General features: G+C 35.2%; 1 protein-coding gene across 1 annotated transcript; it reads left to right on the top strand.

Annotated features, from left to right (window-relative positions):
- Positions 1-680: 680 nt before the first annotated feature.
- Positions 681-10,566, top strand: LOC122326343 (pyroglutamylated RF-amide peptide receptor). Its single transcript, XM_043221157.1, has 7 exons — positions 681-1,024; positions 3,453-3,611; positions 4,610-4,671; positions 5,495-5,727; positions 6,629-6,726; positions 8,496-9,338; positions 10,125-10,566. The coding sequence occupies exons 1-6, from the start codon at positions 694-696 to the stop codon at positions 8,975-8,977; spliced, it is 1,365 nt and encodes a 454-aa protein (XP_043077092.1). The 5' UTR covers positions 681-693; the 3' UTR covers positions 8,978-9,338; positions 10,125-10,566.
- The last annotated feature ends 411 nt before the right edge of the window (positions 10,567-10,977 follow it).

A 10,977-nucleotide genomic window follows, 5' to 3' on the forward strand; every position in this document is an offset into this window, starting at 1 on the left:
CTGAGTAAAGGGGTACTGTTCTCTGAACTATGCTAATATTTAATCAAGTAAACTACACATTGACAGATTCTACCTAAAGGTTTGGACTGTGTTCTCAGGACACGTATATTCAAATCATCTGAATACAACTGTTTCTCCATTTCCCAGCATATTGCAAGATTACAAGTTGAAGACTGACTGAACTTAATCCAGGATGGAGAAAAAGCAATACAATTGCAGACACCTGGACTGTGAAGATAACTAAGGATTGTGGAGAAAATTAGTCATGAGACGATGTAATATCAGGCAATAGCAAGAAGTAGCTGGAAAAGCTAAATGACATTCTACTTACGTACTGAGAGTGGACAGTGGGGTATCATTGTAATGCTGGTATCACGCAATTTTTTACTGAAGAGTTTTTATGTCAAGCTGAATAGCAGCCTGCCAATAAACACTACAGACTGTCCCAAGTGGCTTAAAATCAATGCTTACAAAGCATATCCTTAATGAGAATGAGATAAGGCGTGGATGTTTTCGTCAACAAGAAGGAACAACGATGAAAAATGCCTGTATGCCATCATTTGCAAAGAGAGACAAATCAATACAGCGCACATAGCCATTCATTCATGTAAAATCCGGGAAATCGTGCCGATCAGACTCATCAAGCATATATCGCTGTTCTTCAAACAGATAAAACCCTATTAGACGATCAGTATGAACCTGACCGCCCATCTTCTGGACCTCATGCTGAAGGCTTCCAACCTCTCTCGCTGGCAGTTCATCCAGGAATTCTCCATTCCTCCTCTGGTGGCTGTGCCCAGACTCCCTAGCTCCCTGCTTCCAGTTTTTGGTGTGCTCTATGTGCTCATCTTTGGGCTCGCGGTGGTGGGAAACGGGGCAGTGCTGGTTCTCTTATGTCGCAGGAAGGCTCTGCAGTCTCCAAGCACCTTCTTCATTTGCTCTCTGGCACTTAGCGACCTCCTGATATCCATAGTTTGTGTTCCTGCCACACTGCTGCAGCACTTCTTCACCAACTGGTTGGCAGGTAGGCTTAATAATCTTCATGAATGACAGAAATATTAATTTCTCATTGGAGACCCAATTCTTCTCAAGGTCAACTGTTGCATAGCTCAACTTCAACTGTTCAACTATTACGTGGCCGCTTTGTGAAAGTAAAGCTTTAAGGATATATTGTTTATGTGTTATCTAAGACACAGACGAATAAAACAGAGCACTTGACCTGCAGTGCATTCATCATTCAATCCAGTGTTTATAGGTAGTAAAGTATTATTAAAAAGATGAAAGTTTTCTGTGTTCTCTATTTTATTTAATCTTTTACAAAACTACAGCAGTTTGTATCGCACTTCAGTAAATGCGCATAGATTAAAAGAAGCACTTGTGACATGAATTCATGACAGTGAATAAATTGTGTCTGAAAGGCCTGAAATTGGATTTGGTCCATCCATAATAATGCAGTATCTTAGACCTGTGTCTTTTGTGGCATCCTTCCGAAAATGATCTGGTTCGGTTTTCATAGTGTATCATTTGTGAAAGATACATTATTCATTATTCTGCTGTCAAACATTTCAGTGGACCAGTGTGCAAAACTTTTGTTTGGCCTTGTTTGTTTTTCATTCAGCTAAAATCTTACTAATGGCTTATTAATATTCACAGGCATCCTAAGTACACTTTTATGTCTGCGGTGGAGCCGTGGTTCTGATGCGATAAATATACAAGGCATAAATAAACAAGTTTTCGTGACCAGACAAAGACTAGCTGAGACCAGAAGGTCACTGTTGTGCTTTAAACATCTGCAAGTAGCGTATGATTATTGCATTCATCTGTGTTTGTGCGGTATTGTTCTTTAACACCTTTGTTACATGCAGCTCTTATACCTCCAAGTACCTTCTGATTAGATGGAAGATCACCATTGATTAAAAGAGACCTGCGGTTGAATTGTAAATGAGCACTTTACCTGACCTGAAGTTCTTGGAAATCCTATTAGTCACAGCAGTCTATACTTCTACGATAACAATGCTTGTGTAAATAGCATGCTTGTCTTTGCATTTATTTATTGTTTATGAATAGTTAATTATATATGTTTTTTCGTCATCTGTTTATGCTCCCCAAAGCTGCATATATTTGATTGAAAATATAGTAAAAACACTAATATTGTGAAATATTGTTACAATTGAAAAAAAAGCTGTTCTCTGTAATTTATTTATCTGTAATGTAATCTTGTACTTTAGCGTAATCTGAAATGTAGTTTTTTCTTGAGATGGCAAAATTGAATTCAGTGCCAAATCTGATTTGCTGATTTGGTGTTTAGAAAACATTTCTTTTTATAAACAGTATTGAAAACAGTTTAATATTGGTGTGGAAACCGTGAAATCCTTTTTTAGGATTCTTTGATAAATATAAAGCTAATAAGAAGTGCATTTATTTGAGGAGAACTGTGTAAAACAGTTGAAAATGTTTATTGAGATTTTTGACCAATTTATTGTATCACCTATTGTCGTCCCAGTTCTGATTTCAGTAACTCAGTTTGAGCGAACGCAGACAACGTGATTAATATTCATAAAACCAGCAGCTCATTTATCCTAGTGCGTTTTATATTGTTATTAGTAGAAGAATGAATTTATCACTATTATTTTTCATTTTTCCGCCTTTTTACAGAACGAGACAAATATACAGGTTATTCTAATTACTAAAATTATGTCATCTTATAATGCTAAATTATAAACAAAATAATAATATAATGCTATATGCTTTTATTGCCAAGGTGTTCACAGAGAGTTGATAATATTTATAAAAACATAGAATTTTATAAGTTTCTCTCACATTGTCCCACAGAGACATTGCACAATGTTTTATAATAATAATAAATTCCATTTAGTGTCCATTTTATTCATTTAACATATTTAATATCGAGGACATCCAGGTTATTTGACATAGTAGTAATGTAACTGAGTTACTAATTCAATTAGTATTTGTGAGAAGTAACTAGTAACAAAAATTGTCAATGAAGGCATGCAACTGAATTATGAATTATGTCAGTTTTCTGACTTACATGGCTTACAGAGGACTGCTGGGAGAGGATTTCTCCTTAAATCCATGGCAACACAAACCCAATGCGATCTCCTAGTAATTATGAGGAGCACTGTGTCAGGAAATAAAACCTACTCCACTGCTCTGTCTTCATCATTGTCCATAACGACCTTACATTCAGTACCCACACATTTCCTTCTGTTATTTGAAATTGCTCTGCAAGCCTCATTAGTATACTTTTTCTTACATTGTTACGTGTCAACAGATAAACCTATCTCCTATGAAATCAGGTCAGCCGCTTTGTTATTCAATATTTCAACACATTCAGTATTTCTTTGATCGGCTCATTTGCCTGCTGTCTACTTCACTAATTGTCTGACTCACTGATTCACTCACTGTGCCTTATTCATTTTGTTGACCCACAGGTGATTTCCTGTGCAAGTTAATACCGTTCTTACAAGTGACAGGCATCGCAACCAGCATGCTCACCATGACTTGTATTGCTGTAGAGCGTTTCAAGGGAATCCTTTATCCTCTTCATGTCCGCAACAGCTACTTTCTTTGTCATGCCTTCAAGATGCTGGGTGAGTTATGGAAAGAGAGATTAAAGAGGTTATTGTGAATTTTTTTTTTGTTTGTTTTAATATATATATTCTTAATTATTAGTGCTGTCAAATGATTAATCACATGCAAAATAAAGGTTTTTGTTTACATAATGTATGTGTACTCTGTATATTTATTGTGTGTGTGTATATATATATATATATATATATATATATATATATATATATATATATATATATATATATATATATATATATATATATAAATACAAACAAATGCATGCATATATTTTAGTAAATATGTTCTGCTTATATATTAAATATATTTATATATGATATAAAATGTATTAATATTAAATGTGTATATATAAACACATAATATATAATAATAAATATAATATAATTAATATAATATAAAATAATAAATATTTTCACAATATATACATGTGTATATATCCATAATAAATATGCAGAGTACACATTCATGTATTACCTAAACGTTTATTTTTCATTTGATTAATCATGATTAATAGCACTAATACTTATTCTTTAAATGTAGTTTATATATATTTTTTATAAAATGTTTTTATGTAATTTCAAATAAATAATTGTTTTTAAATTAAATATTAAATAACTGAATTTATTAATATATGATGTCATTATATTGTAAGGAAATGTAAATAATATAAAGAATATTATTAAAATATGATCTAGTAATAGACAAAAATATTTGTTACATTTATTACAGTTTTCTCCATGAATCTCCAGGATGTTCCCCCAGATGTTCTTACTGTAACAAATAAGTGTCATCAAAAAAATAATTACACAATAATAATAATAATAATAATAAAGAAAATACAAAATTAATACATTTCTGGGTCCAGTTGCATAAACTGTTTAGAAACTGTTTGTCTTACAAAATTTGTCACCTAATTTGTTTTTCAAAACTGATCATTTTCAAAATATCTTTGGTAACTCTACAAAACTACAAATATTATATCGTGTCCTTTATTTTATAGTGGCTGTATGGTTGGTTGCCCTGGCAATCGCTGCTCCCATGTGGTTTGTTCAAAAGGTGGAGGTAAACACGCAACCTTAAGAAAAAAAAAGTACATTCAAATCTTGTCTGACATTTCCAGAACAATCCCTATCCATTATGCAGAGCACTATTATTTAACGGACAAAACTCAAGCCATTTAACAGTAAGAGATAAGGAACAAAATGAAATAGGTCATAAACATCAGTATTCAGCTCAGATACTAATATCAGCTAAATCTGAGGAAAGAAAGAAACGTCCTAGTTTTCATTCAAGTTTATGAAATGCTTTGTAATTACTAAACCAAAAGATTACATAAAAGAAAAAAAACATCTGATAGTTTAAATAAAAGCAGAGCATGTCTTGACTCTTTGACATGTAATTTTCAAGATGCATCAACACTATTAGAATCAATTTAGATGATGCTATGCTAGAGGAGACCATTGAAGGCTTCAAATGCATTGTCCATTATGTGTTCACTGAGATAATAATGCCTTCCGCTTATCATGTTTGTGCTTTTGCTTTATGTTTATTGCAGCTTACACACATTTTTTTCCTAAAAGGCATTTTGTGTGCATCGCTCCAATCAAATGCTCATTGATGTCATGCTGTTTCAGGCTTTTAACAGATAAACTGCCTTTAACCGTTAGCAATGCCTGTCAGTCAGTAAATCAGACCATTATAATTTATTTGTGAATTAAAAAGCATCATTATGAGCAGCGTTATATAACATTATTTGCTAAACAATTTCATTAGAACCAATATGTGGATATTTAGCTATGTCCAGCGTTCCTTCCATCTGTCTTTTTTCAAAATAGAAAAGAAAGAAGGATTCACATAATAAGTTTCTTCTTATTGAACCGCGCAGGTGAAATATGACTTTCTGTTTGACATCCACCACACCTGTTGTTTGGAAGTATGGCCGAGCCAGCAGCGGAGGAGAGCGTACACTAGCTGTCTGTCCTTCATGGTGTTTCTGGCCCCCTTGACGACCATGGCCATCCTGTACTGGAAGATTATGCGGGAGCTCTGGGGCAAGCACAAAGTTCACAACGTCATGTTTCAAACACTCCCGGGATCTGAAATCAACAAGATTACCAGGTTAGTCTACAACAGCGAGTTAATTAATGCTACTAAAGTTGTAATTTACTAAATGTAAGAAAAGTTGAGAAAATAAAAATGTAAGTTACTCAAACTTTTTTGGACTGTAGTATCAAAGCAATTATCTTTTTCAAACTTTTTTTGTCCACATAATGGGCAAAACATCATTGGACCCCATTGTCTTTTATATAAAAGTGCATGCAAAAAACAAAACAAAAAACATTTACCTGATTTTTTTTTTTCTTTTGTGAAACGCCAACGAGAGAATTTGTTTTGGTGCATTCGGTGCTGCTTTTATTTGACTCTTTATGATGATTCACTTTTTGTTTTCCTTATTTGTATGTCATTTTGGATGAAAGTGTCCACTAAAAAAAATAAATAAAAACTTTTGAAGATTGTGAGTAACCAAATCACGTTTGAATGATTTTGGTGACCATTGGCTGACATTATGTGGACAGTACGACTGAGATATTTTTCTAACTATTCTCATTTATGTTCCACAGAATAAAGTGAGAGTGAATTAATAAATAAAAATGTGTAAATACATTAATACCGTGCAAAGGATAGCCCAGGGTGTCCACATTCCATCTCTATACACCAAGGAGCCACAAAAAAAGTTGATGACCCCTGGGTTACTAGCGCAGCATGGATAACCATGTGATGAGAATCCTTATCATTTTGACAATAAACAACAAAAAGCACTTTTTACTTGTCTATTCTCTGAATCGCACTGCTTTTAAAAGGCCTATTTAGCAGATGCTTTGATTGCCCGTACTGCATTGTTGCTCTCAAATCACCAGCTCTTCGTAGACTGGTTCAAATGAAATAGTATTTGATTGACACCCCTGTATTGTGCTATTACTGACATGCCTGTAACAATACAAATGCCTCCCATTCTCAGGAGGAAGAAACGTGCAGTGAGAATGATGGCCACCGTCGTGCTGCTCTTTGCCGCCTGCTGGGCGCCTTTCCATCTGGTCTCCCTCCTGCTTGACTACGGTACCGAAAAACTCCTTGTGCTCTTCCATCTTGCTTACTTACTGTATGTCAATCTCACTTTTTTATGAAAAAAAAAAATGTTGGCCTATGTCTGCTGGCCAAGTGCTGTCCTTCCAGTAAAAGCAGTAAACACATTTTCACTTTAGATTCTCTTTCTTCTTTTCCACTTTGCTCCTCTTCAACCTTTCATTGAGGTCAGCACCTATTCATGTGAACTTTCGATTTGCAATCATTCATTCTATTATTCCTTTCTCAGTTATCACTATGGTAACTAATGTGAGTTTGGTGTAGTACTATTGTCTCCGTACACAGATTGCGTGATATCAAAAAGCACTGATAGAGGTGTAGGATACCATTTCATGTGCATGAAGTGCATAATAATGGATAACTAACAATTCATGAATTAATATAGTTAAACATAACAAACATGCTTCATATGCAAGTACAGAATATCAGAACAGCCAATCAAAATAGTCATATATATATATCTGACCCGACCTCTCTGACCTATGTGAGCTATTTAGTTCGATTTAAGAGCAATACTGTTTCCTTTTTCCATTGCAATTTTCCATCTGCACTTACTTTTCAATCTTTTTATACATATTTTAATACACCGATTTATAATAATTTTTATTTTCCACTATTCACTCCACTGTCATGTGCACAACACGCAGTACGTTTCTTCTGTTCTTTCCATGTTTCACATGTTTCTCTGCTGCAACAAAAGCCTTTCATAAGACAGCGTAACCAATTCTCCTATTTGCAATGAAATGACATTCATAAACAGACACACTGGAGCCTCTCCGGTATGGAAATTAGGGTTTAAAACAAACAATGAAAAAGCACATGTGACACTAACATGCTTGCATCTCCAGACTCACTTTCTACAGTGTACTGTTCGGCTAATCTTGACATTGACAGACCAAGTTTATTCCTTTTTTTTTTAGTTTTTAAAGCTATTTAGTGATAAATGAAAGCACACGGAAAGTAAACAAGTGACTTCTTTGTGAGCGACTGATTGAATCACTGACTCATATTAAACTCATTTGTTCAAAACCACAGATGAAGCGAGTCATTAAATGAGTTATTCAACCGATCTGTTCAAAACATTCAAGAACAAAACACTAGTATTCTTTCAAGAGACACTGTGGCTTCTGCTGTGGCTACATTCGGAACTGTTTGCGCTGATGGAGGAAAAAATACAAAAACATAAAATGCTGTTTACACCAAGGACAAAAACTTTACCTTTAAAGGCAGTTTCCAGGAAAGGGATTAGATTAAGCCAGGACTATGCCTTTGTTTAATTTATATAGTTTTTTTACATACAAAAAAAATACTTCTATAAAATTACTTTACTTTTTACATTATTTGTGTGCTCAATGGCATTAATGTATTTTAAGATATGTCAGTGCACGCTTTTTTTTCCCTGTTTGAGAAACCGGCCCATAATTATAATTCTATAAGAATAGGAAAGTTCACAGTGAGGAAGGATATTGTTGAAATAACTTTGAAATTATGTTTTTTTTTGTTGATCTTAAAGAGCTGTTACAATAAACAAAAATCTATTTTGCCTTAGTATGTATGCTATTACAGCTAATATATACTATATATATATATATATATATATTACCCTACATCTTTTGCTGTTAGCACAAAAACTCATTCTTAATAAACAGCTCTTTAGTGAATCAAGCATTTTATAAAAGTTGTTTCTTGATATGTAAAGAAATTTTATGACCGTACCCTGCATGTCTGTTCTGTGAACACAGGTCAGCTGGACCTTGATCTTGACTCCGAGTTTCTCCTAGTCAGCGTGGTTCAGATCCTGGGATTCAGCAACTCTGTGTGTAACCCGCTGGTTTATGCTGCCCTTAACACCACCTTTAAAAGAGACCTGCTGGCTCTGCTCACTCGAGGATGCTCTGGTACAGTAGGTTGCTGCTGTAGATCGTGCTCCTGCTGGTCCTGGAGGAGTCACAAACAAGTGGGCATCTCAGTGGTGGACTCAGTGGAACCAAGACGGGGCCTGGACACAACATGCAAACAGGGAAGGATCAGGTTGTGGAGCAAACCAGCATGGGAGGCTGAACCAGAAAGGCCTACATCTAACATGTTCCCCCCCATGAACCTTCTCAGCGCCATCAGACCCAAAAAAACCTCCAGTACCATGATGCTAAGTGTTATCGACCCTCCACACACAGACAGCACCTCTGGGTCTGACCGGCTTCCCGCAGGCATACTGGGACAGTGAATGTCAACAGAATGAAATTGGAGCGATTGCTTAAACTCATTGACTTAACGATTTAGAAGACCCGAATCCTTCAGGAGCTTAGAACAATCTCAAATATAGCCACGTTTTTACCTTTCGCTAATGACGTGGATTCAACAAACTGCAGGCAGCGGTTTTCAGAGCTTTGAAGGATGTTTCTTGAGCTCAGCTGATATCTCCACGATAAGGATCACCACTGAAAGAAACTGAGACGGTTTCAGTTTTGTTGTGGTTTCATGCTTCTGAAAACCGCATATGAGCAAGACCCGTTACAGTACATCGTTAGTTTTAGTTCAGCTCTGAGAAAGACCAAAGACCATGTGTGCACTCTTCCAAAACTGTGGTAAATATTTTTTAGATGAATTACATTATTTGTAGGCTGGAATAATGTCTCATTCATTATTTAATTAGAACGTCTGCCTGAAATCTGTCGTTACACGTGAAAGGCGATTTACCAGGAGATTCTGTATTAAAATTTAGTATGAATTTATGAAAATAAATGTAGGAACAACTGAAACCACACATAGGGTGATAATCTGGCAGAGGTCAAAATTCGGCACTAACCAGCCCAAGGCATAAGCGAACTAAGCCATGGCCACCAGAGGGCCCCCAAGAATAGCCTACATGAAATGACATATTAATTAACTTAATTTGTTATATATTATGTCGATGGGCAATGGTAATTATATGAAAGCGCAATATTAACTAAATAAATAATCTGTAGATATCATTTTATGATTTCCACTATTTTTTTCTTCGCTTAGGTTTCTCTGGCTCAGTGCCAACCAAAGCGCAGTGCATCAAAGGGCTAAATTGATCGCGTTTTGGGGGTGAAGGGGGACAAATTCGACATGGGGGTTTTGTGGCAAAGCCGTTTTCGTTATTTCCATTGAGCACTGTTGGTAGCGACAGAACCTGCGACCATAGTTGCTGCCGCTCATTAACAGCACTCTGAATTTAATAAAAAATATTAACATAGAACGAAGTACAAATTCACACGTTCTTCTTTACGTATAAGTACGCGCTTATTAGCGAATGAGACCCAGTTTCTTTTAATGCGTGTTTGTGGAGAGCAGCATCAAAGACGATTTGATGATTGTTTGGCTGTGTTTTTATGTTTCATGTCCAGGAGCGCGTGCAGCCTCTTGCCTCAGGGAATATGGACTCTGTCTCCATGAATGGGCCCAAAGTCAGAAGAAGCCTGCAGAGAGGTTTGGAGATGCCCAGCTGAGTACGAACGACACGCTCTCCATAAAGCCTGACAACTCGGGTTTAAATAATGACAACTGTAGAGTTTGCTGCAGGCAAGATTTCACTATTCAGACAACCTGGAGATAGAGATTATGTAGATTGGTAACAACACGCATTTGGCACCTTGATACCTTACCATATCGTACTACCAGCATCGTTACAATAATCATATTTTGAGAAACCATCTGTATATTTTTATATTGAAATGCACATAAACATAACTCTTAAGTAGCCTTGATGGTTTCACCATAGTATATATTTGTTGACTTAATATAAAAAAAAAAAAGGTTTCATATTAAAAGTCTTAATATATCACTGCATACCAATCAACATTAACATGTTTATTCTCTCTGTATATGGCTCTCAATTACATGTTCAGTTAATTTGAGTTAAGTGTAAATTAAATTCTTTAGTACTAGGCTACGCAGTACTATAATAAATGAACAATGGAGTTAATAAATGAACAATGAAGTTACACAGGATAAAGGAACTGATTGCAAAATTGTTTACAAATTAGTATTAGGCTATATAATTAACATTTAACAATAAATCCATTGGAAAAAAAAAACATTTACAATTACCTTTTTGGATTTCTGATGGATGAACGTGAAACAGAAGCATTTTGGTATTTTTTTTAATATTTATTTTAAAACAAAAACATTCTACAAAGAACTTTGCAACAGCAAACATTTACATTCAATAAACGAGCAAACAATTGTCTAAGGGGGAAA

The sequence above is a fragment of the Puntigrus tetrazona genome, chromosome 21 (genome assembly GCF_018831695.1).
Source record: "Puntigrus tetrazona isolate hp1 chromosome 21, ASM1883169v1, whole genome shotgun sequence".
Classification (NCBI taxonomy): domain Eukaryota; kingdom Metazoa; phylum Chordata; class Actinopteri; order Cypriniformes; family Cyprinidae; genus Puntigrus; species Puntigrus tetrazona.